We start from the raw sequence: 27,889 nt of genomic DNA, 5'->3' as shown, positions 1-27,889 counted from the left end.
GAGGCATGGATGAGGATGCAGGGAGGCCCAAAGTGCTCCTCTAGGAATACAGATGAATGAGAGGTAGAGCACAAGAGTGTCACAGGGTTCAGAGCAGATTTCAGCTTCAGCTTATGTCTCCATTCTTCTTTCTTCCTTTTCTCTTTTCCACCATATTCCATGCAAAAACTTGTTATACCATTTTTTTAGGAGTGCCATACACTTATACTTTCTTGGATAGCTCCAGAAGTCTAGTGATACAGTTTTATTCATTTTAATATATATTAAAATATGGGGTCGGTAAGGTTATTTTTTTATTATTTCTAAAGAAATTAATTCTTTTCTTTCATCAAGGATACATTAAACGCATTTATAATGCTACAAAAGGTTTTTATTTCAAATAAATCTGGTCTTTTCCACTTTATATTCATCAAAGAATCCTAAAAAAAGGTATCAAAGTTTCCACAAAAATCTAAAGAAGCCCAGATTTTTTAAAGTGCCCCTATTATGCCATTTTAAGGTTCCTAATATTGTTTTGGGAGTCTCCTACAATAGGTTTACATGCATGCAAGGTCAAAAAAGATCTCTTTTGTTTTCTGAAAATATGCATTTAATATCACCTCATTTTCCAACGATTCTCAAACGATTAGTTCAAAGCAGTTCTAAGATTGAGTCCCTCTAAATTTTTCCTTTGCGTGAGCCTACTCTTCACTGATTGGTCAGATGGCCTAGTCTGTTGTGATTGGTCTACTGTGTACAGCGTGTGTCGGAAAAGATACGCCCATTGCTATAGTTCCGCATTTTGAATGCTCTATATAAATAATAGATGTTTATATATTCTCATACTTACAGGTTGTGATTCAGTGGAGCCAGCTGGTCCAAATAAACTGGGTACTGAGACATCTTTCAGAGAAGCAGTTGTGGAATGATGGAAACACATAAAAAGATTGGGTTTGTACTGCTGTGGTACAGTGGGGAAAAAAAAAGATATTTAACCACTGATTCTTTGCAGCCTAATCTTTCGGAAGTGAAAAAAAAAAAGAATTTACTTTCACAGCATAGGACACAGCCTCTTCTCGACATGAACAAGTTCCAGAGTTTGAGGGTGGGTCAAGTTGTTTGCAGCTGGCCAATGTATAGCAGCATTATGCAAATGTGTTACCCTGTGACGTGTTGCCATCTCAGAAGTGGAATTTGAATTACTGAGAACTCTTTTAGGCTGTTCAGAGTCAATACTTTCAATTTATTGTGCACGATCGGCTTTACAACTTTGCAGATTGTTTAGATTCACATACAGCTACATTGCACACTGAATGAAAGGCAATATTTGAAATGGCATTTAGGGACACTTTAAAATTGATAATAATAATAAATGTGTCTTGAGCACCAAATCAGCATGATTTCTTAAGGATCATGTATTTAGTTAGTTAGTTGGATGTTGCATTTAAAGTTCAGTTGACTCAACAGGCATGATGTACTGTTCATTCTCACTTGGGGTGCTGCTTAAAATGTTAAATGGTTCATTGGTTCTATTTAGCTGGTATTGATTATGTTCTAAGTGTGTTTGTTTACTCATTGGTTGTAATTAGCCTTGTCTTCCAGTACATATAAATGATTTACTACTTGTATTGACTTTGTCTTGACCATTTATTTATTCTTAGGGACTGATATATTTGCTTTTCCTTTCTTTGTGCATCATAAACACTTCCTATTATATAATATGTGTTCCTGTGGCTCAGTGGTAGAGCATTGCCTTAGCAGCACAAAAGGTTATGGGTTTGATTCCCAGGGAACACAAGTTAGGTAAAAAATGTTAGCCTGAATGCACTGTAAGTCGCTTTGGATAAAAGCGTCTGCTAAATGCATAAATGTAAATGGAATATATTGTATAAAGTGTTTATTAGAGCCACTACTGCGTGTTGCAGATATTTATTTATAGAAGTATTTTATGCAACTCTTAAACAAAATTGTTCTGTTTTTCAATCTTGCACTCAAAGCTTCATGTTTCTTGGAATATATTTGAACTATTTTTTATTTTTTTTTTGGTACAAGATACCTTTTTGTTTCTGATTTATTTGTTTTGAAACAACACACCAAACTGCCATTAACTATTAATTTATATATATTTAAGGACATGTTTTTATTTTAATTTTTTCACTCATTCTCTCGTTCTCTTAAGTTAAACCTTTTTATATCTTTTATCAGTCTCTGTCCAAGATTTCCTTGCCATCAGTTCTTCTTTTGTGAATGATGAGGTTGTTTATAAGGTCTTTGTGAGTTTGCAGTGTAGACAGCCGTTGATCATGGTGATTTTTTTTTATAGTGTGAATGACCTAACAGCATTACTAAAGCACTGAAAGTCTCTTAATAACTTGTATTACAAGATTGTTTTGCTTGCAAGTAGCACTCTGTCTTTTGTGAATATAAATCAGTGAATTTGGTGACTCTTAATGGGAATGCAACAAATAATTTGCTCATGTGCCAAGATAAGATGGTTAAAACTTGATTAACAACTATATAGCAAGTTATCAAGAGCATTATTATTCATAATTTTACCTAAAAAGGTGTATGCAGTGATTCACTAAAATAGGCACTAAAACAGATCTGGATTGTTGTGGGTCAGATTAAAGGCCTGTTCTCTACTCTGATTTCCTTCTGGCTTTTCCTCCTGCCAGTATTATGCATCCCTCCAAACAGTCATTCATATATTTATTTTTTTTACCTGTGTTTGCCTCTTTTCTCTTCTCTCATCTTCTCTTTTCTTGGCTAAGTGGCCACATCTGTGTGTAGAGCAATTAATGAGTTAGTGTGACATTTGCGGCAGGTGCATGTCCTCATCCTAACACTAATTATTAGACATCCTCTATTGGAAACAGGCCCCTGACCCCCCTCACCCGACAGCTCCCCACACTGGCAGCGGACGCCAGACCACAATTACCAAACACAAGTTTACACGCAATAACATTAACCATGCTTCCTCCCCGACTTTGCAAAGGAAGTTGTGAGAGAGAAAGAGTGCAAAAATGTAAATGGTGATGCTCCGTTATCATTACACTGGCAGATAGCAGGGAGAGATATATAAATCTTATATGGAAGCACAACTAAACATTGTGTGTCCAGCTCCAAACACTAAGCTCATTAACTTTATTGCACATTATCATAGCACAGCAACAATATCTGTCTAATTTGTATCATTGCTGTAAATTGAAAGCAATTACAAACTGTAAATGTAATTTTCCAGCTGTGAAATAGGACATCGGATGATGAACTGTGACTTACGTGGGAAATGAAATATTCATGGTACTTAGCTGTTATTTCCCATATCACGTTCTAAGTTGACAGCACTATGTTATAGTTCTTTATAATTAATCAAACATATCCAATAAAATATTAAAACAGGTACAAAGTATTGCTTCTGACTTAGAGCCTAATAAATGCTTCATGTTTTTAGCAGTACATCATGATGTGCTTAGCCAGGAACATGGTTTTGGTTTTAAATAAAAAAAAAGTCCAGTCAAAACAAAACGAAGAAAACAACAGATTAAACAAGTAGTCCAACTCAAATTACTTTTGAAACCAGTCAAGGATATTTTTAGAATGTCTAAGCTGCTTTTATCCATAATGAAAGTGACTCCATGAATGAATGGTGACTGGAGCTGAATGGTACAAGCAAGATTTTCAAGGCAAATGAAAATTTTTCTTTTAGGGTTAGGGTGAAAATTTTAAATCCTATGTTTCCTGAGAACAATGCAGATGATATAAAGTTGATCATACTTGACTCACTGTCTTTTTGTCATTTTGTTGGTTTTGTGAAGAATGAACCCCTCCTTCATCTCTTCGGCTACAGAAAATGCTTTCCTAATGGAGGGTTGTCAGACCAGGCTTTCACTCATATTGAAATTCTCACAGATTTTTTCTTTTGTGGCCCCCTCCAACTTTCCACTTCATCTCTCAGAAGTGACGAGTGCTTTTCAGCCACACTTAATGTCAATCAAACCAATGTTTAAAACTGTAGATTATTGTAATCAACTGCTCAAAGAAGAAATCTTTTAAGAGAGATTTCAGTTGGATTCAGGGTGAGAAGATTATGCAGTGTAATGGCATCACAAGTTTATGGCCTCTTGGTGTTCAGACACTTCATTCATTAAACTCATTAAACATTGTCAAGCATAAAACAGATGGAGAGTGTAACAATTCAGGAACTGTATTGTGAAATACTTTCTAAGATTAGTATATTCAAGCTTTTTTCACAGAAACATTTTTGTTGTATGGTAATGAGTCTGTCATTTCTCTCTCTCTCTCTCTCTCTCTCTCTCTCTCTCTCTCTCTTTCTCTCTGCAGTTAAACCTACAGTCATTGATGTTGATATCTACATAAATAGTATTGGACCCGTGTCATCAATAAATATGGTGAGTGAATGCATGTCCATAAGCTGTGCTATATTAGTCATTATGAATGTTGTTTTGATGAATTTAAAGGGATAGTTCACCCCCAAAAAATGATGAATCATTATTTACTCACCCTAAAGTCATTCTGAATCTGTCTGTATGGTTATTTATTTTATTTTATTTTATTTTATTTTATTGTTCTGTGGAACATGAGCATAATTTTTCAAGAATCTTCATGCAGCTATTTTCCATAAAACTGCATAAATAATGAGAGAATTTTCATTTTGGGGTGAACTTTTATTCCTTAAAGGCCCCAGATATACCCAAAACGAAATTCCTTTTCGTTCTTCGTTTAGGGGTAAAACAAAGTTCGAAATACATGAGCAGCTGTGTACTGTTAGCAAACATCCCGATGCCATCCACTCTGATGAAAGCAATGTTTACATGAATATGTAAATATGTGCTGCATGCTTTCCTTTCAGTAACAAAATAAACACAACAAAAATGGAGAAAACATCAAGATTTTTTTTTTTTTTTAATGAAAATCTGATCATAGCAACATGAGTATGTTTGCACAAGCTTTGCAAATTAGCACTCCCGTGAAGTCGTCACGTGTTTTTACATAGCACTTTATTCAGTATATTGCTTAAAAGCAATCAGCAGTGTCAGTGTCTATTTTCATCAGAAGCACAACTTTATTTGTTACTATAAAGCGGCTCTCCACTGCGTTCATGTTTTAACCCGCGGACATCTCACCTCCAAGGACTCGACAGACGAAATGAACCCAGAGAAGAGTTCTGCGTGAAAGAAAGCGGAGCCAGAGTGCACACCTCCTACGATGTAATCGGCACAGACCAATGGTAGAACAAAGGTGTTTTGCAGCTGAAACAAACTTTTCCGGAAAGTTCACTTTGGCAAGCCATTTCAAACTCCCAAAACGAACAAAAAACAAAGTCTGTTTTGGCCAGATTTTGTTTGAAATGACGACACATGAGTTTGTTCTCTGATTTCGCTTGAAGTATATCGGGGCCTTTAGTGTCTTTTTTTCTCTTTTTCTAAGTCACTCTCACTTTCTCTCTTTCACTCATTCAACACTTGGTGACATACTGTGTGGCTGTAGGTTTGAGTTGAAAGCAGGGCCACTAGCTATCCCTCTGAGATGTAAGCCCATTGCTTAAGCTTCAGCTCCCCTGAGGCACAGAAAAGCTTCAGGGGAAAGACAGAGGAAGAAAAAAGAGACAAAGAAAAAAATATAAAGACTTTGACTTAAAATGAGATATAGGAAGCGGCAGAGGAAAAGAATATCTATGTTTTTTTGCACCGTAGTTGGCACTTGATTGCCTTTATCTACTGTAGTAATAAAAAATTAAATAAAGCAGCAGCTTGTTCCATATTTATGTGCGCTTGAATAGAAATCATATGTAAATGTGGACGATGGTGACAGATCACTTCAAATGGATGTTAAATTTCTCTAGAGCTCCATTCTGTCTTTGGTTCCCAATACATCAGATTCATCCTTGAAAATCAGTGTGTATATTCACTTCCAATTATTACAGCCCAGGGCTCTGAATGCAAGAGAGAATTGTTGGATAATGAGTAGCGGCCAAACAACCACCTGAAGAAACAGCAGCTATTGATCGATATGTCACCTAACAGTGTGTTACGGGCTGTTTTAAAGCCTTAAGGGAGATGTTTCTTACAATTCACAGCAGACAATAATATTCAAGAGTGTTTCCAAGTTTCCAAGGTCTAAACATTAAGTTTAAGTTTGGAACATTGGCATTCTTTTTAAAGATGGCATCTGAATGGAACAGAGGTCGTGATCTCTGGAACGAACCCACTCATGCATATTCACATGATTTATTTGCATATTCAGCCTAAAGAGGTAACAAAAATTTTTCAGTTCTCAGAGGAATTATGCATTCACAATAGCATGAACGGAAGTCAATTAACATGAAATATCTAATTTATTGTAATCTTCCTATCTTTTCATTTTGGTTTATTGTGAGGGCTTTATGAGTTGTCAGAATGCAAATGGAGTGCGAGAAACATTTAAATATGCTTACATTAATCTGTTATCTTGTGCTCTGTGACACTGTGTCTTTCCATCTCCCGATATCTCATTTATTGTCCATGACCATTTTGATTTTCTTGAAATGCCACACATACAATAACATTCTCAGGCAGTTTATTTGCTCATCTGTGAAAGGACCAGCTCAGCCAACAAAGCAAATAGCATTTTTATTTTTTGCAGCTGGCCTTTACACCATCCACATTAGTAAATAAAAACTATTTTACACAACAAAAAGATCAAAATTCTAATATATTATTAAAGGATATATTAAAAGCAGTATACATTGTTGCCTATTTGTCATATACTGTAATAGTTGAAGTGGAGATCTTAATGAGATCCGATAATGTTCAGGACTCAACAACTCCCTCCTCAAGGCATCTATTCTCCCGTCATGCTCCAATCCTGCTGTTTGTGCTTTCCTTTGTTTGGCCACTGCCGTATTATATAGTGTGGAAACTCGAGAAAATGAATAAACACGTACACAGAAGCCACAGCACTGATTCCAGTGGGAGGGTTTTTAGCTGTGGAACTGAATCATTAAATGCACTTCTAGAGCGTCATCGTGCTGCATGGGTTGCCTTTGACGTACAAGGATGTAGTAATCATTGTAACCTTTCCACAGCGGCTTTTAGAATTTTGGGGAAAAATAATTATTATATTTTAAGAAAAAAAAAAAAAAAAACTCTAGTCAGCCACATAAAACAATGGATTAAAGACAGGCCGACAGGCTGCATTGAAAGTTGCTCAAACAGTCACAAGCAATATGGAAAAGTCCTGGTAACACTTTACAATAAGGTTTTATTTTGTAACATTAGTTAACTACATTAGTTAACATCAACTAACCAGTTTTTATTACAGCATCTTAGTTGATGTAAATCTCAGCATTTTACTCTTACACTTTTTTTAATATCAAAAGTTGTATGTTAACATTAGTTAAAATGGTCATTAACTGCCTTTGTTTTGTTTTGCCTTTGTTTAAATATGTCCTAATTTAGAAGTAATAAGCTATTTTCTCTCCTGTTTTGACCCCCCTCATCGTGACACTCTTTGAATAGGCGTGATGGATTGCACACTCGGAAGTAAACACCCACTAGTATGATTGGCTAACAGGTTTGCAGTTTTTCATAGATGGACTCTGCTGTGATTTAGGTTAAAAATGGATAAATACTCAGACCATATCAAACAATTTGTAATTACGAAGCAATAGTTACCACGTAATAAAAGCAGTTACTCACACTTGTGTGGTGCAACAATACTGTCGAATCCGCAGTAAAATGAAGTGAACAAATGAACAAAAGTTAATGCACTAAAATGAACATAAACATTTTGATTAACTAACATTAACGAAGGTTAATGTTGTTAATAAAATATATTGTTTGTTGTTAGTTTATAATAGTTACTGCATTAACTAAAGTTAACAAATGTAAAGTGTTATCATAATCTGTAGGAGTATGCCATCTAATAATCTATTCATGAGCGAGGCTGATTGATTTCTCCACTTTCAGATCATGATGTAGTTAAGTATTATTAAATATAATTTATTTGATTATTATTTACCAATTTATTATGTTAATAAATATATAAATGATTTTAGTTATTATTTAAATATTCATTAACATGTAAGTTTAATTGAGTTATCTATTAAACAAAGAGTATTACAGATACAAATTAAGATATATTATCTATGCTATTTGGTCCTTACTGAAATTTAGATTATGATGTAGCATACTCTTCAACTTGTAATTGATTTTGTGTTCTCTGCTTTACTTATCCCTGTAATTATCTTTAATGGCATACACCATTTGTGTACATTAATAAATGCAAAACCATTATCAGCTAACTACCAAACCAACTTGTAATGGGCAGGAAATACTGTGTGTAATTTACCTGCAATTAAATCAAGCCATTATTATTCAAGTTCACGCTGTGATGGTGGATTAGCAAAATAGAGCATAATCATTGTTATGCACAGGATGTTCCAAAACCATTGTCAAACAGGGACAATCTCTCTCTCGTTATTGCTTGTTTGTGGCGCCAGAATTCCTGCTGGGCTGCTCAATAATCATCATGGCTTATACATGTAAGGTCCAATGGTCCAATGACGGTAGCCAATGATCCGGTAGAAGGATTCTTGCGTGTTGCTATCTTTCCTTTCATATAACGCAATGATATCAGATTAAATACATTTTTCTTACATGTTTACCTATTTTATTCATCTGACTCCAAAAATGAAAAGGGTTAGAAGAGATGTTTGATATATATTAAATTTAGGTGTATGTTTGACTATCCTGTTATACTTTCACATTTATTTTACTCGTTCATTAGGAATCTATGTCGCTCAGGGTGCCCCACGACGGCCGTTCTTGCGTGTGCCCCACGATCACAAACTCGCCAGTCTCAACAGCAGTCAGAGGTTATGACTAATACTATTTAATAGGTTACCCATACTTACCATACTTTAAATAGTATTTCCGTTTTGTCCCCCTCAGCTACCCATGTACAACTTAGTTAAAGCTCAAAACAATAATCAGCGGTTCTGCTAGCACTGTCTGTCTAGTCCCCCCCCCCCCCCCGACAGTCATATAACTCGTACAACTTGATCAAAGCTCCAACAATAATCAGTGGTTTATGCTAGCACTACCTGTCTAGCCCCCGACAATTATATAACTCCGTACAACTTAATTAAAACTGAGACAATAACCAGCGGTTATGGCCAATACTTCTATTAGCCCCCCATAGTTAATGCAACTGAGTACAACTTAACTAAAGCCAAGCGGTCTAGCCAGAAATCTAAAACCTCACCTGATGTGCCCTATGCTCCATCTAGTCTGAGTTCTAGTATGCACTTAACCCTGGACGCAGATTTGCGGAAACATAGCCTTCACTTAATCTACTTGAGAAAATAATTTCAGGACAACCAGAATAAAATCAAACATAACAATTTTATTAATCAGGTAATCAAAGTAATAATTCAAAATCCAATTCAAACAATATAAAAAACACTAATCAATCACAAATAAACATTCAATAATTTTGAGATGAGAGAATGTAAAAGTTACCTGATAATTCAGAGCTACGCACAGCAATTATGCGGGATATCTGTTTACAGATTCCCTGAGCTCTTTGTCACCTTCCCTTATATATCCAGCAGGACCCCAGAATTGCCAAATGGCATTTATTGCAGGGGTTTAGCATATTACCCTTTGAAGATTGGTTTCTTTGGTTTCTATGGGAGGCTGTATTTACATACTGGAGGTAATTTGTGTGAAAAACCTGGGAGTAGTCTGTTTATAATGTTTGTGGTTACCTGTTCTATTGTTAAAAGAATGAGACCCCTTTTACCAGACACACAGAGACCTTTTGTAAAACATGAGACACAAATTATTGCATTGTTATAAACTCTGAATAAGAAAGGTAGTTTCAGTGTTTCCTGTTAGGAGGGAGTGGGCAAAAGGAGTGAAATGTTTATGCATATGGTGTGGGCCATTTGTCTGTCCCTCTCAGTTGGGTGTGTTGCTTTAGACTTGCGAGACAGGATCTAGGTGTTGGTTCTCATAAAAGTTCCTTGCTGTGATCTTTTATCTGATCCAGTCAAAACGGCATCAATAACCTTACATACATTTAAGATGGCATTAATTGTCTTTAAAAAAGTCTTCGTTTGTGTTTTAGTTATTCTGATGCTGATAAACTGACTAAACTTTACTATAGGTAAGCAAATGTATAGATTTCTGCGGAAAGAGCTTGCACAGGTACAGATTTTGTCCTCTCAAGGCTTCATTCACATTCCCCATATACACCACCACTCCAGTAGCACAACATTTACACAATAAATTAACGGCCTAGGAGAAAATTGAGGATAGAGTGGGTCAATTTCGCCCAACACAGCAGGTTGCTTTAGCTGCGCCTAATTTTCCATGAGCCATTCAAAATCCTGTGGATTATAGGTAACAATTATATGAAAGAATGTGGAGATTAGTCAGTGCTGCAGATCATCGCCATCACAAAACGCAGTTAATACCTTGCAGAGCAGGCAAAGGTCCTGTCGTCTGTGCTCGGATCCTTGTTCAGCTCACTACTCAGAACTCCCTACAGAAAAGGTGGAAAGGTCCCTCTGGCTTCACTCTTTTTCTGTCTGACTATGCGCCTGGCCACAACTGATTGCCCTCAGACCTTGGTTCTTTCAACTGTGTATTGATCTCGTCCTCAGTTTGCTTTAACTTTCTGCTCACCTCTTATGGATTGCGGTCATTTTCCAGGGGGAGACAATAACTCATTGCAATTTTCCTTTCTTTTTTTGCCAAACTATGTTGATTTTGATTGATTACGATAGCCTTAGATGTTTATGCCCACCTGCTGGTTATCTATGTTGTTAGATGTAACTGTTGATGTAATAGCTTTGCATATACTGGGAACATTTACTGGATCATATAAAATAAAAAATAATCACATTTTGTTGCTTTGCAGCCTGAAATGAAGACAGACACAGTTTTTGTTTTATCTAGCTGTATTTACTCAGTGCAACTTATCAAATCAAAGTGAAATATATAACCCCAACATGTCAGAAAAAAAAAAAAAAAAAAAAAAAACCCAGAATCACTGAGTTGGAAAAAGGATCACCCCTCTCATAAAAATGACTTGTAAACTTTGTCAAGTGTAACAGATCACTTTCTCAATGGCACACAAAGCTATTTGACTTTCAGCTGTTATCAGCTGTGGTCATTTTGATTAGCTCAGCATGAAAAGAGCTTTCCTGGAGCATTTCAGTCCTTGATAGTGCAACTGAAGCAAACAATCAACTATGGGTGACAAGTCACTGTTAAAAGATCTCCGGGATAAAGTTGTGGACAGGCACAATTCAGAAGATGGATTAAAAAAATTTAAAAAATAAAATAAAAGACTTTATCAATGCATAGAAGAATTTAAAGGGGGTGATTATTTTCTATACCCACTATAGTTCACCCAAAAAATTACAATTTGTCATTATATACTCAAGTTGTTTCAAACCTGTATGAATTTCATTCCTCTGTTGAGCACAAAAGAAGATATTTTGAAGTTTCTAGTAGCCATTGACTTCTATAGTTTGGTTACCAACATTCTTTAAAATATCTTCTTTTGTGTTCAACAAAAGACAGGAACTTATACAGGTTTTGGAATAACTTAAGAATTAGTAAATTTTCATTTTTGTGTGAACTATCCCTTTAAATCAAGCCGGGTCATAGAATGATAATCAGCAAATAATCATATGCATGGAATAGATGTCAAAATAATGATTAAAAATAATTAAATTATTGCTTATATAAAGAGGTAAGAGAGAAATACTCTGACAAACTCTCTATCCTCACTCCAGAGATTTTCATAAATGTAATTTATTTTTATTTATTTCAAAAGTAAGGATAGTGTACATTTATTCAGATAAATGTAAATGATGTACCCAAGTTAGCCCAATGCCTATTTTTTATTGACAGTCCCTTTGCCTGATGTTATTAGGCAAAAATGGTATGTTATGGGTAAAAAAAAGCAATCAATAAATTAAAAGGAGCAACAGTGTCGACACCGTTGATTTAGAAGATTTTTATATAAAAAAATTTCCATTCAAGTGTAATTCTGAAAAACCGGCTTTCATGTATTTTTACACTGTAAACGGTAACTTTGCATTTACACTTCATCACACTGTCTGAACTGCAGAACTGTAATGAATAACTGTTGGTATCATACTGATTTTTTTTTTTATACCGCTATACCGTGAAACCCTACCTGTGGGAGAGATATTGAAATCCCAGCAGTTCGTCAGTCTACTGCCATTACAAATCTGGCAGCAATTCTGTCTTCTGCATTCAAACGAATCAAGATCTGTCAAATCTGTATGTATCAGTCAGTGGTGTTTACATACTGAGTCTATATTTTGATAACACATACAGTACACTGAGGTTCATATACATCTAAATCAAATTTTCACTTGGTTTGGTTGCACTGATAAGGCCAGGAAGAGCTTATTTCATGATGAAACCTTGCTGTCACTTGTCATTCATTCCTGGGCTCAGAATGAATGGCACATTTCGCACTGCAGATTATGTGCTTGGTTTACTAATGCTTGGAGAAGAAATATTTTATAGTTTAGTTTAAATGTGCTGCTCCAGTTGAGTTATTTATATATATACAGTACAGGTCAAAAGTTTGGAAACATTACTATTTTTAATGTTTTTGAAAGAAGTCTCTTCTGCTCACCAAGCCTGCATTTATTTGATCAAAAATACAGAAAAAACAGTAATATTGTCAAATATTATTACAACTTAAAATAATAGTTTTCTATTTGAATATACTTAAAAAAAAAAAAAAAATTATTCCTGTGATGCAAAGCTGAATTTTCAGCATCATTACTCCAGCCTTCAGTGTCACATGTAACATCCAGTCTATCACATGATCATTTAGAAATCATTCTAATATTCTGATTTATTATGAGTGTTGGAAACAGTTCTGCTGTCTAATATATTTGATGAATAAAAGGTTAAAAAGAACTGCATTTATTCAAAATAAAAAAAAAATCTAATAATATATATTCTAATAATATATTTTCTTTACTATCACTTTTTATCAATTTAACACATCCTTGCTGAATAAAAGTACTTATTTTATTTAAAAAAAGAAAGAAAAAATTTTTACTAAACCCAAATTACTGACCAGTAGTGTATATTGTTATTACAAAATATTTATATTTTAAAAACATAGCTTCTTTTTTTTTTTTTTACTTTTTTTATTCATCAAAGTATCCTAAAAAATGTATCACGTTATGAAAAAATATTAAGCAGCAGAACTGTTTCCAACTTTGATAATGAATCATCATATTAGAATGATTTCTAAAGGATCACATGATAAGATAATGATCCTAAAAATTCAGCTTTGCATCACAGAAATAAATGATAATTTAAAGTATAATAAATTTAAAAACAATTATTTTAAATTGTAATAATATATCACAATATTACATTTTTTTCTGTATTTTTGATCAAATAAATGCAGCCTTGATGAGCAGAAGAAACTTCTTTCAAAAACATTGGCCTTGTCCCAACTTTTCTGAGATGTGTTGATACCATGAAATTTAAAATCAACTTATTTTTCCCTTAAAATTATAAATTTTCTCAGTTTAAACATTTGATATGTCATCTATGTTGTATTCTTTTTATTTTATTATATATATATATATTTGGTCGATCCCCCACATTTATATTTCATAATATTATAGTACACATACAGTACAATACATTATATTATGGTACACTCAATATAATCTCTATTAAATTTAAGATTTGCATAAAATTGCTTAAATTCAACTAATTTTGGATTTAGATTTCACAGTGTTTATAATAACCTTAACAATATGTTTATGAGTATAATAAGTAATAAGTTTAATAGACAGTTGAAAGTGATTTATATTTGTCAGCCATACATGAACTAAATGGATAAGAAACAGTCGAGATTAACTATTTACATATTTGATTTTATTTAAATAATTTTTTCATTCAAATAGCTTAAGATGGTAAATATGTAAACCTTGTTATTGAGTATTTAAAACAGTTAATAAATTTATGCCTATTTCCTTTTAGACATTTGTTTACTATAAAACAAGTTAGTAATTAGTTGAAATATGTAAGATTAAAAATTATAAATAATATTTATTGAAAATAAATGAACCTTGTATGAACCCTGTCATTGTGTTTTTAAAACACAGATCTTAAATTTAGGCCTAAATATTTATTGAAGTATAGACAAATTGCCAGTGGCCTTTTTTTCTGCTGTATTTCACATAAAAGCCTCAGGATATTCACTAGTGAAGGACCTGGGATGCTGCATGTCCTTGCAGTGCCAAGCAAAACAGATTTCAGATGGGAAAAGTTTCTTCCTGAGTCTGGAGTGGCGGATTTCTAAGGAGGTATTGAATAAGGAAAGCAGCCGTCAGCCAACATCTGCTTGTCAGTTTGAAGTCAGCGGTCATTCCATTCACTGAACGATTCAAGCTCGGCCTTGGCCAATGGCTGCCTGAGGGTGTTCAGGATTTTTGGAAGGGTCAGAAATGGCCACTGTGAGATGATCAAATTATTCAGAGGGCTTCTGTTAAGAGGCAATGTGTGATGTGAATGGCAGGGTTGAACAGGAGGCTTGAAAAGATTTGCAATGAAAATAACTGTGGTTTGATTATGGTGTGTAATATGATGCTGTGATGGTGCTTCGGAAATATGAATACTCCTAATAACTGACCATGATTATCAAAGCCTCATTGAGTGCCAGTTGATTTTTGTCCACATGAGAAATCAGCTTTGCTCATCAATGTAATTGTGTAAAGCTGAAATATCCAACTTTATAGTATTCACTGCAGAAAAAAACATGTCTCAAGCCCCATATAATTTGATTTTAATGGCTCTATAGAACATGAGTCAGCTAGCAGCCAGACGCTGAATATGACTGATAAATTAGCATTAATCATCCCTGTTCCTTGTATCCCTTGTGTCCCTAAACCACAGTTGATAGTGGAATTGTAATTAACGGAGCTTTAAGATCTACATTAAAATGTAAGATCATTCTACTTATCATGTTGATCTGTTACTTGCTGCACAGTTAAAAGCAATGACAACATGATGCAGTTGATGTCTTGGCTAATGTGTCGAGCTAATGTCAAGCCCCTCAATGAAAATCAATGATCCCGTATGAAAGCCGAGCTATGACTGATAGCATCAAACTGAGCGTCATCCTTCAGTTTCCACTGTCGGTGGCCTATGGTTTACAGAGTCAGACAGGTAGGTGCTCTCAGACAAATGAGAGGTGTCTTTGTAGTCTGTCAAGGGGAGACGTGCTTTTCCCATGTACAATAGCTGTCTTTAAGGTGATATATCAAATGGAGAAAATGTTGGGAGTTTACTCCCCAATATTTACTCTCTTATTAGGAACATTCTAATTCCAAATTCAATGTTTGAATTTTTATGTTTTTATTTTAACTGTTTCTTCAAAGTCATCATCTTTTTTTTTTTTTATACATTTGAATTTCAATTTTTGGATGAACTAAATATATATATATATATATATATATATATATATATATATATATATATATATATATATATATATATATATATATATATATATATGTACAGTCGTGGGCAAAAGGTTTTGAGAATTACATAAATATTAGTTTTCAAAAAGTTTGCTGCTAAACTGCTTTTAGATCTTTGTTTCAGTTGTTTCTGTGATGTACTGAAATATAATTACAAGCACTTCATACCTTTCAAAGGCTTTTATCGACAATTACATGACATTTATGCAAAGAGTCAGTATTTGCAGTGTTGGCCCTTCTTTTTCAGGACCTCTGCAATTCGACTGGGCATGCTCTCAATCAACGTCTGGGCCAAATCCTGACTGATAGCAACCCATTCTTTCATAATAACTTCTTGGAGTTTGTCAGAATTAGTGGGTTTTTGTTTGTCCACCCGCCTCTTGAGGATTGACCACAAGTTCTCAATGGGATTAAGATCTGGGGAGTTTCCAAGCCATGGACCCAAAATTTCAACATTCTGGTCCCCGAGCCACTTAGTTATCACTTTTGCCTTATGGCACGGTGCTCCATTGTGCTGGAAAATGCAATGTTCTTCACCAAACTGTTGTTGGGTTGTTGGAAGAAGTTGCTGTTGGAGGGTGTTTTGGTACCATTCTTTATCCATGGCTGTGTTTTTGGGCAGAATTGTGAGTGAGCCCACTCCCTTGGATGAGAAGCAACCCCACACATGAATGGTGCCAGGATGCTTTACTGTTGGCATGACACAGGACTGATGGTAGCGCTCACCTTTTCTTCTCCGGACAAGCCTTTTTTCCAGATTCCCCAAACAATCGGAAAGGGGCTTCATCGGAGAATATGACTTTGCCCCCAGTCCTCAGCAGTCCATTCACTATACATTCTGCAGAAGATCAATCTGTCCCTGATGTTTTTTTTTGGAGAGAAGTGGCTTCTTTGCTGCCCTTCTTGACACCAGGCCATCTTCCAAAAGTCTTCGCCTCACTGTGCGTGCAGATGCGCTCACACACCTGCCTGCTGCCATTCCTGAGCAAGCTCTGCACTGGTGGCACTCCGATCCGGCAGCTGAATCCTCTTTAGGAGACGATCCTGGCGCTTGCTGGACTTTCTTGGACACCCTGAAGCCTTCTTTACAAGAATTGAACCTCTCTCCTTGAAGTTCTTGATGAACCCATAAATTGTTGATTTAGGTGCAATCTTAGTAGCCACAATATCCTTGCCTGTGAAGCCATTTTTATGCAACGCAATGATGGCTGCACGCGTTTCTTTGCAGGTCACCATGGTTAAAAAATGGAAGAACAATGATTTCAAGCATCACCCTCCTTTTAACATGTCAAGTCTGCCATTCTAACCCAATCAGCCTGACATAATGATCTCCAGCCTTGTGCTCGTCAACATTCTCACCTGAGTTAACAAGATGATTACTGAAATGATCTCAGCAGGTCCTTTAATGACAGCAATGAAATGCAGTGGAAAGGTTTTTTTGGGATTAAGTTAATTTTCATGGCAAAGAAGGACTATGCAATTCATCTGATCACTCTTCATAACATTCTGTAGTATATGCAAATTGAAATTATAAAAACTTAAGCAGCAACTTTTTACAATTTACATTTTTTATATTATCCAAAATTTTTTACACAACAAACTAGTATATTATTATCTTATTATAACTTTTGGATGAACTATTCTTATAAAATCCTTTGTCTTGGTGGTTCTTTATTTATTTACTGTATATTGTACTTTAATTTAAAAAAAAAAAAATAATGAAATCTTTCCATGTGGTTCTTAATTTTTTTATATACATTATAAAAAAAATTATTGCTGCAATTTTTGGGTGAACTATTCCTTCAAAATCGTTGACTTGGTGGTTTTTAGTTTATATTTAAATTCATAAACTTTATAAAAAAAATGGATAAACTGTTTATTTAAAATGTTTTGTCTTGGTAGATCTTTATTTTAATTTTATATATACACTTCTGTTCAAAAGTTTAAAACCGGTAAGATTTTAAATGTTTTTTAAAGAAGTCTCTTCTACGGTGGCTGAGAGAGCTCAATGTGCTTAGAATGAAAAAAAAGAAGGAAAAAAAACACACATTCAAACAGAAAAAAACACCAGCAAATTAAAAAAACATAATCAGTTTGACAACACATGCGCTGCAAATACTCACAACACAATCAAATACAGAAACGAGCTGCAAAAAGTCGCAACACAATCAAATACAGAAAAACGCTGCAAAAACTCGCAACACAATCAAATACAAAAATGCGCTGCAAATACGCACAGACCACATTGGAAATGTTTAAGGTAACCACAAGCTTATCAATGTCTGCTCTGAAAGGTGAGATTATTTTATTTTAACATCCTGATCTTATGATTCCTTAGCTTTTTTTCTATATTATTAGCCTAACTAAGTTAACTTCCCTTGCATAAATTAACTATGGGTTTACTATAAAAATAAAAAAAAAACCTTGGTTACTATAGTTAAACCATGGTAATCACAAATTACACTAACCATAGTTTAATGGTATTTGTGTGTTTACATGAATGGCAAAAAAAAAAAAAAAAAAAAAAAAATTTGGTATAGGTAATTGCCAAAAGCATCATTACTACACTTTTACTATAATCCGTTGTGGTGTGTGATACTTGCAACACATTTCTGTATTTGGTTGTGTTGTGAGTATTTGCAGCACGTTTCTGTATTTGCAGTACGTTTCTGTATTTGGTTGTGTTGCGAGTTTTTGCAGCGTGTGTCTGTATTTGGTTGTGTTGTGAGTATTTGCAGCACGTTTCTGTATTTGCAGTACGTTTCTGTATTTGGTTGTGTTGCGAGTTTTTGCAGCGTGTGTCTGTATTTGGTTGTGTTGCGAGTATTTGCAGCACGTTTCTGTATTTGCAGTACGTTTCTGTATTTGGTTGTGTTGTGAGTTTTTGCAGCGTGTGTCTGTATTTGGTTGTGTTGCGAGTATTTGCAGCACGTTTCTGTATTTGCAGTACGTTTCTGTATTTGGTTGTGTTGCGAGTTTTTGCAGCATGTCTCTGTATTTGGTTGTGTTGCGAGTATTTGCAGCACGTTTCTGTATTTGCAGTACGTTTCTGTATTTGGTTGTGTTGCGAGTTTTTGCAGCGTGTATCTGTATTTGGTTGTGTTGCGAGTTTTTGCAACACGTTTCTGTATTTGCAGTACGTTTCTGTATTTGGTTGTGTTGCGAGTTTTTGCAGCATGTCTCTGTATTTGGTTGTGTTGCGAGTATTTGCAGCACGTTTCTGTATTTGCAGGGCATTTCTGTATTTGGTTGTGTTGCGAGTTTTTGCAGCGTGTTTCTGTATTTGGTTGTGTTGCGAGTATTTGCAGCATGTTTCTGTATTTGGTTGTGTTGCGAGTATTTGCAGTACGTTTAAAAATTTAAAAAGAACAGCATTTATTCAAACTAGAAATCATTCTAACAGTGTACTTAAGTCTTTACTATCACTTTTAAAAAAAAAATCAGTTTAACACATCTTTGCTGAATAAAAATATTAATTTCTTTTCATTTATTTATGTATTTATTTATTTAATTGAACAAACTAGTGCTTTAACATTTTTGTCTTTGTGGTTCTTTTTTTATTATACAGATTTTTATCAGTTTTAATGTTTTAACCTTTAGAGCTTTAATTGTTTTGGCACATATACTATTACACTCCATAAATAGTCCTTTTCAATGGCCATACAGCACCTTCAAAAGATCCTCACCAGTCTTCAGTAGTGGAGTAGGATGGGACATTTTTTAATGGGACAAACCCTTCCTATCTGCATACACATCTCCAGCTGTATGAGCTCAGCCACAAGCTTTCTCTTGACATTAGATAAAGGCTGAAATCTGTCTCTGGCACATCTGAGGAGAATTGCCAGTAATGCATGCTAGGAAATCACAAGAGCCCTGCATATAACACTGTCTGGATTCTGAATTCTCTTGATCCCAGGTTCAGGCAAATAAAAATAGCTGTTCTCTCTCCTCTAAAATGCTTTTGATGTCACAAAATATGTCTCCTGTGAATGCCTTTATAAGATGACACCTCAGTAGCAGAGAAAATGAAGATGCAGTGATATACTTTCTGCTGAAGCTTGTACCAAAAGGGGTGTAATTAACTTTGCATTGAATCGATTGTCCTCCTATGCATGTCTTTATGACCTTCTTTGGTAACAAAGATTTAGTCAGTGATATGGCTAAGATACTTTGAGCCGAAAGTATTTTAAGAGGCAGCAAGTTTTGGAGCTTTGACAGCATGTTTCAGTCCCTTTTTCTCAGAAAGACAACTTTGCATTGACTTTGTCTCTGGCATTTTCTTTTTTTTTTCAGGTAAACAGTGTGAGCATAAGGTGTTGTGACTGAGCAAATCACATAGACAAAGAGTTTCACCTCATTAACCAGGCAAGGCTTGAAAAGTCCCTCTTCAACGTGGCGTTACAGAGGGTGGCTATTTTTAAATGTCTAGGTCAGTCTGTGTCCTAGGCAACCATGTGTAGCTAAGGAAATCCTTCACTGTGGTACCCATCGATAGTTACATGCTAGCCAGACAGTCTCACCCACACAAACGCTCTAGTGCAGTTGATTCTCTTTAGTGTAGCCACCTACTTACTTTCAGTGAGGTATTTAAAAGTAAGGAACTGATAAGAACAATTTTTAGTGCAGGTTAGGTCTAGTTCCATGTGTCATTCCATGTGTGATCTTCCATTTAACTCTAAAGACAGTTCACCCAAAAATAAAAAATGGTTATTAATTACCTACCCCATAATATCAATATCAATATTTAAGTTAAAAATGGTTTGATGGATTTTTTGATTACAAACACACAACTTTTTGTTTCACAAGATGTTAATTGATGGACTGGAGTTGTGTGGATTACTTGTGGACAATTGTGATGGTTTTATCAGCTGGTTGCACTCTTAATCCAATGGCACCCATTCACTGCAGATCCATGGGGAGCAAGTGTTGAGCTATCATGAACTAACAGTACTAACAGTTGTATTTTAATTAACTAAAGTTAACAAAGATGAATAAATACTTAAACAAATGTACTGCTCAAAGTTAGTTCATGTTAGTTAATGCATAAACCAACGCTAGCTAATAGGACCTTAATGTTCCTGGTATACTTTTTCCCTGGCAGGTCATGTTGCAGCTGCTTAGGACAAAAACTCTGATTTACATAGAAGATATAGCCTTTATCGCATTGCTTGATCTCATTGTGTCTGGTTTGGAACTGCTTGTCTCCTTCTAAAATCTAATTGGTCGATAGTAATGTAGTTACCAGGGCCAGTAAGAATGTTGATCCAGGAACATGTCCTATTTAGGTAAGTTGCGTTAAGCACATCTCCTTGGAACAGTGTGTTGAAGTTATATTTGTATTGGAGCACACAAAAACAGCGTTTTACACTTATCTCATTGTTCAGATGTGTGTAAAAAAAAAAAAAAAAACATTAAACATTTACAAGCTTAAGTGGAATTAGTCAATTCATGATAAATATTTCAGGTTTTTCAAAACAACAGAGTCCTCATCAGTGTCACTTTGATCATACACATCAACAGCCATAGCACACATAAAAATGCATTAAAATGGGTTTAATAGAAACACATAAACTGTTAATGAGTTAAGCAGCCCCATAAATATGCAATTCTGTCTAATGATTGGTTATATTCTTAATTGAAGCTTCAGAGAGAACATCATATTATCAGCATTCCAGGTACTGCCATAATCAGCATAGGGCTACATTAGGGCAATACTGTACTAATCAGAATTAGAATGAGCTTTATTGACAGGTATGTTTACACATACGAGGAATTTGTTTTAGTGACAGAAGCTCTGCAGTGCAACAGAATGACAGTGACAAGTAATGCTGAATGATCAGTGCAGAAACTGTTATTATTCTCATCACATACAGGATTGCCAAAGATTTTTAGGCAGGAAGTGGTTCCTCAAATATTTCTCTTGCCCACGGACGTCATACCAGACAATGCAGTTAGCAGGGTATCTCTCTGTTCCAGCGACATTCCTGGTTTGCTTTATATATGTATGTGCTTTATATATGCATTTAAATGGCCCAATGGACAGCTAAGACTTTTATATTGTTACAAAAAAATTCCACTTCAAATAAATGTTGAAAAATTCGAAACATTCTATTCATCAGAAAATAGGGTAAAAAAAATACTAAGCATGGTTTTCGGTTGTTATAACATATGAACAAAGAGATATTTACTTATGAATATATTTATATTGTATTTTTTGCTTGTCCCCAACATTCATTTTCACAAGAAAAAAAAAATCATAATTGTTCTTTTTTTCTTTTCATTATGGAACTTCCATTATTAAACACCAATGCTCAGTCAAACTCAGTCCTTGCTCGAGGCACAATCCACTTCTACCTCGTAGCGTGCACAAACTCTTCATACATTCATACATTTCCCTCTCTTTCAATTCACAAGGTTTTTGCTCAGCCTTTTTATGTAATTTTTTTCTATAATTGTTTTTATAGAATTGCTTATAGAATGAGTTACCCCCAAACTGTCACCACATTGTCCCAGTCATGCTGTGATAATCACTAGATTCTGTATGTAAGGAGGAGATGGAGGAGAACTAGGGGCTAAGACTGAAGCACTGCACTGAGCTAATGGAGGATGGGTTTACTCACTACTTCAGATCGAGACAGAGCAGATTGAAGTGGACACCATTGACAGAGATTTGAAACAGAAACCGGAAAGGCATTCTGCCACAAAATATCACCTTGAAGTTGAAGGGTCATTTTTGATCACGAGTGCACTGTGTTATAAAGATTAATGGAGTGAAGACAAGCAAGGCAGACAACAAACCACTTTGCTCGTCTTATTCCTGCACTGCTTCTGGAAAGGCTATAGGAGATTTTAGACTTCCAACAGTCTCAAGGCTGACTTTGTCTTTGTCTGAGTGTTTTGCAGTGTTTTCCAGTCTGGGCTTTTGTAAGGAGGGTTTTTCTTTAACTTTAGAAAGAAACTGAACAGAAACCTTGAGAACCTAAATAAAGATGACTGGCAAAAACAGAGTTTTTAGTTTTGCACTGGTATCTGTTACAGGGGAGTCCATTGAGAAAAGAATAGGTATAATATTATAAATCAGTGGTTTTTGAACTTTTTTAGAGACCTCCTAAATATGATGCCCTTGTGAATTGCTTAAATATTGTATAAAGGGAGATATGTCTTTTTTTCATTTTAAAGCACATTGTTTCCAAAATAGTTTTTATGTCATTATTTTACAGATGTTTTTTTTTTCTTAACACGTTACCTATAGAGAAAAAAAAATCACAATTAATCATAATTAATTAGCTTTTTGGCTGTTTTTAGAAAGCAGAATAAAACAGTACTATTAAATTTAGTGAATATGAATGTAAAAAATAAATATGCTAAACATATCTCATATGTATAAAATGCACTTTGTGTTCATATGCATCATATTTTAAGTGTACACATTAACTTTGACCCAAAATACTTTTGCAGAGATTTTCTGAACCTTTCAGATGAGGAGATATAGAAGTCTTATGTCCTGACAAAATGAAATATGTCTCTGAAAGGAAAGTTTATTAAAGCAAAGACTCTCATGCAATCATGCAAAATGTGTAAGACATTCAAAATGTATAACTCACCAAGCCTGTTCTCTTTGTTTAAATAATTCAGTATTTTTGTTCAGAACCAATTTCCAGTGGCTTCTGAACCCAAACGTATGAATTGTTGTGAAGAGATTCTGAACCCAAACGTATGAATTGTTTTGAAGAGAATTGAAAAAGAAAGAAATTATCGCAGTCTGTGACTCATTTTCTGGTTAAATGGAATGCCAGCATGAGAACTCATATTAACAAGATTGTTTTTGTGTTTTGTCAGTGTCACGTAATGCACAGAAACAAATCATTTAAAGGATCACAGTTATAACACATAAAAAGCACACTGAACATCAGTATGTCTTGGTGCGTTTGTTTTGTTCTTTTATTTTTGAATATTTGATATATCTTTTCAACCCACTGAATGTTATGACGCTTGTGTGTCATTACTGAGACTGACATCTTCTTCACACAAAATTTTGAAATGCTTCAAACAAAAGATTTTTTTTCTGAGATAATATCGACCTCCTACTCATTGTTTCACAAAGAAAAGGATCTTAATTTCCTTTGCCCCCAAAACATAGATGATTGCATATAAATACACCAACCACCATCTACTTAGACTATCATAATCATTATCGCTAGAAAATTGGATTTGCTCATGAGATTCCAGCTGAATGTCATGGGGTCAGTATATTTTAATCATGAATAAATACTTCAGATCCTTTTACATTTAGTAAGGTGCTCTGCAAACAAGTTTGAATGTCTTGTTCCGTTCTGTCAAGCACATACAGTGTATAGGCTATATATGCAGTAGTGTGTGTTTGTGTTTGTGTGTGTGTGCATTTTTCCTTCCAAACAAATATGCAGCAATGCATGGTGGTGGCACTTTATTCTGGAATGAATTAGTGTTTTTTAATGAACCATTTTGTAAATAATTCAATGACTCACTCAAAAGGACAGTCACTATTGTTCCTGAGTGCACCAGTGTTTTGAACAGTTTGGTTAAATGAATGATTCAGTGACTTAAGATGCGCTCCTGTAGTTCCTGACTGACAATCACTTGTTGCCATTTACTGGTGAAATAATGTAATCTACAGAAAGACTTTAAAATATATAAATTGTACATCTAAATTGATTAAAACCAGAATAAATCTACCCCAGTGCAACTATTATAACAATTTTAATGCTTAAAATTTTAGCTGCATGTCTACAAAAACTTGATGATTGATACTAGATTGTGACATTACTGCCACAAGCTATTTCATAAAGTAACTTTGCCAGGAAAGGTGAAAAAAATGTTTAAAGACGAAGAAGGTTAATTGAAAACACTGATGTGTTAGTATGAATTTCTATGTGCTATACTTTACAGATAAAGACACAGCAGAAAAGCCTACCACTTAACCTAATCCCAAAGGTATGCAGTGCATTCATCCAGAACCTTTCCACATCTAAGACAAACTGGTCATCTGGGTCCTGACAGTAAGACAAGTAGAGAGTTGACCTGAGCAGAAATGAATGGCATAGTCCTGTGGCCTGTGTGTCCTTTTCTTCCTCGAGTGAGTCAACTCTGTAATCTTTGATGTCGTTATGCTGAATGCTTCACAACAACACAAGTGAACAGATTGGAGCTCTTACATAGAAATCATCTTATGCCTTTGACTCAACTGCTGGCTGAGAGGCTGAGAAGTGATTTGCTTTTCTATTATGCCAGATATCTAGCAGGGAAGTGGTGCTATTTATGGTCTCGAACTCTTTCCCAGGCCAATGTCGCTGTTGTGTACCTCTCGGGTGTATGCTTACACACATAGTAACAGAAAATTCTTTTTGTTTTGTTTCTGTGTTGCCTTCCAAAAAAAGCTGTTAAACGGGGGGGGTTGTATTTGGGACTGAGGTTCAGAGTTCAGTGGTGCATAGGGAAAAAGAGTGGAGGGTGTGATCGCACCGTGCTGCACTCAGGTGCGGTTCCTTTAGCAGCCCCCGGCATGGTTGGAAGAGGTGGGCCAGAGCGCGGTTCAGTTATATATATATATATCAGTGAGTGTGAGCGCTAAACGCACCATAACGCAGATCTTCTGTTATGTGCTGCATGATTGCATGAATATTTCTGAGCGGCAAAAGTGATACATTTGTAAAGCAATTGGAAAGTGGACAGTGGTTTGTGAATGTTGATGCTTAGCCTAAATAATTTGATCGGAAACACCCCCTCATTATTTGTCTGTATGTGTATTCAGAGCCAGTGAGCAACGGACTTTCATAATAATAAAAAACTGTGTTAATTCACAATGAAATAATTGTCGGGATAATAACGTGTTTACTTGCCAGGCCTTATATATATTCCGGGTGCCCGCCTGTGACATCATGGGCTACGTGGGCCAATGGGATTGGAGTTGTTTCACACGTGCTTCAGACACCGTCCTACCGGCGGCAGTCCACATAGTGTCCACTAGAGGATGCAGCGTGAGTTCCCAATAAGCTAGCTAAGGAAAACACTTGTGCAATCAGACTTTTGACTATATACACAGTATATTTTTACAGAGATCATTCAACAGGTCCTGGAGGGCAAATAAAAGTCATAGTTTTTCTACTCCTTGCATGCAATAATGTTTCATAACATGATATGCTGAATTAAGCGCTTATCAGGAATGCATTACCAATAGCAAACTCTCCATTAAACATGCATTAATGGCTAATTGACCTTGGCATTAGCATTTAAAACATGCTTATATCAGAAAAGTATGTCTAAAAACTAATTAAAATCTTTTAGGATGGATTATGAAATGCTATTAGTAGAGACCTTTCCATAGAATACCAAAGAATAACAAATAAAAGCTGTCAAAAGAGGGAAATATATTCATTCACATATAATCAGCTGTCCAGATTATGCTGTTATGAAAAACTGAGGTGAACTCAATAATTCAAAGCAAATAAAAGATGCACTGTGTAGAACAAATACACAGGCCTTGTCAAAAAATGAATCCTCCTTCCCATTATTAACCATGATAATTAGCTAATTAATGCTAGAAAAGTTGCTCCTCACACCTCCCACACACAAGGAACACACAGCAGGCATCCTTCTTCCCCTGAGAAGCCAGTGTGAGGGAGGTACACCATTCCCAAACTCCTACCCTCTTAGATTGCCTAGAGTAAGAGGAGAAGAGGAGGATGTGAAATGCCTTTCTCAAGATGAAGAAAGGAGAACATGCCGTTCTCAGTGTGTTAACCAGGAGCGATGTTGATCTATCCTGACGTTAGCTAACCAGGGGTTCGGATCACATGCATTTGCTGCAAGAGCAACACCTACGCGTTCTGTGCTGTTCGGGCCGTGACGGTGCGGGAGGGTGGAGGTGTTACTGAGGAGAAGGGTAGAACTACTTCATCTGAGCTCACAGGGAAAGTACAATCTTGTTGCATCAGCCATATAATTTATTTAGATCTCAGTTTTATACAGAACAATCAGCCCACCTGATTCAGTAGTGATAGGTTTGTGATGTATTGAAGAAGATTGTCTAAACTAGGATTGGTAAACAGTAACGTGGTCCTTGTAAATTTGTCAAGGTTACAATATTAAAAATGTTTAAGAGCTATATGGAATGCATCATCTATCATCCTTCATTTAAAAAATGTGGCTTCAGTTGGGCTACACACACACACACACACACACACACACACACACACACACACACACACACACACACACACAGACACACTCACACACATATATATACATATACAGTATACTCATACTCAGGAGATGTGTTTGTTTCTTCATTAGAAAAGATTTGGAGAAATTTAGCATTACATCTCTTGCTCACATATGGATCCTGTGCAGTGAATGGGTGCTGTCAGAATGAGAGTCCAAACAACTAATAAAAACATCACAATAATCCACAATTAATCAGTGTCTCTCCAGTCCATCAATTAATGTCTTGTAAACAAAAAGCTGCATCTATGTACATTTTTAATCCAAACCATAGCTTCTGGCTAAAATGTGAGTGCTCTGTTTATAATATTGCTTTCTTCAGTGCTTTTATCTGAATCAGGAGAGAAATATGAATCAGGTGCTCGATCTATACACAGATTAAGCACAATTTACAAGCGAATACAGTCCAAAACCATTCTAAACAAATACCTTAGTGGATTTTGATGTAAGTTCAACAGGGGATAGACTTTTTCACTGGCTGAAGCAATTATGGACTATAATTTTCCCAAAAGTAGATTTTAAAATGTCTTAATGGCAGATTTACACTTTACAAGAAATTAATTGATTAACTGGAGTCATGTGGATTACTTGTGGATTATTGTGACATTTTCATCTCATTGATTTCATCATCATTCATGATTTCATTTATTTTCATCAAATGCTGACATACCGCTCTTTCTCCATTTCCATGGATATCAGTTAATTTGCAAAAAAGCTTGAGGGAGCACATTAAGGGCAAGTATGAATCTATCAGACTCAGAGCATATCAGACACTTACATGGCTCATTCTTGCTTTTCCCTTCTTGTCAGAGCATAATAATGATTTTAATGCAATTATTCAAATAACAAGAGCTTTTGCTACAGTGGAGTGCCGTGACCTCACAGTGCACCTGAAGTCATAAGAGCTACATGACTGACTGATGCAAGTTGAATTAGACATGGCATCATCATACTGTACCTTGGTATGACGCTATATAATTGGTGAACAAATCAGATGAGTCAGAGTAAAAATATCCCTTTGAACATTTTGTTCTTACCATTTTAGCTCTTTGTGTCCTCAAGACTGCAAACTATGGTCACTTTCAA

At 35.3% G+C, this 27,889-nt stretch overlaps 1 protein-coding gene across 1 annotated transcript in view; it reads left to right on the top strand.

Moving 5' to 3' along the window:
• Positions 1 to 27,889, top strand: part of LOC109059978 (gamma-aminobutyric acid receptor subunit gamma-3) — a 112,557-nt gene that overhangs the window by 22,049 nt on the left and 62,619 nt on the right. The window contains 1 exon segment of the mRNA XM_042758513.1: positions 4,321 to 4,388. Coding sequence (XP_042614447.1) covers positions 4,321 to 4,388 — 68 coding nt within the window.

Source organism: Cyprinus carpio, chromosome A6 (assembly GCF_018340385.1).
Source record: "Cyprinus carpio isolate SPL01 chromosome A6, ASM1834038v1, whole genome shotgun sequence".
Classification (NCBI taxonomy): Eukaryota; Metazoa; Chordata; class Actinopteri; order Cypriniformes; family Cyprinidae; genus Cyprinus; species Cyprinus carpio.
Note: the sequence above shows the minus strand (reverse complement) of the source record. Positions and strands in the feature narration are given on the sequence as shown.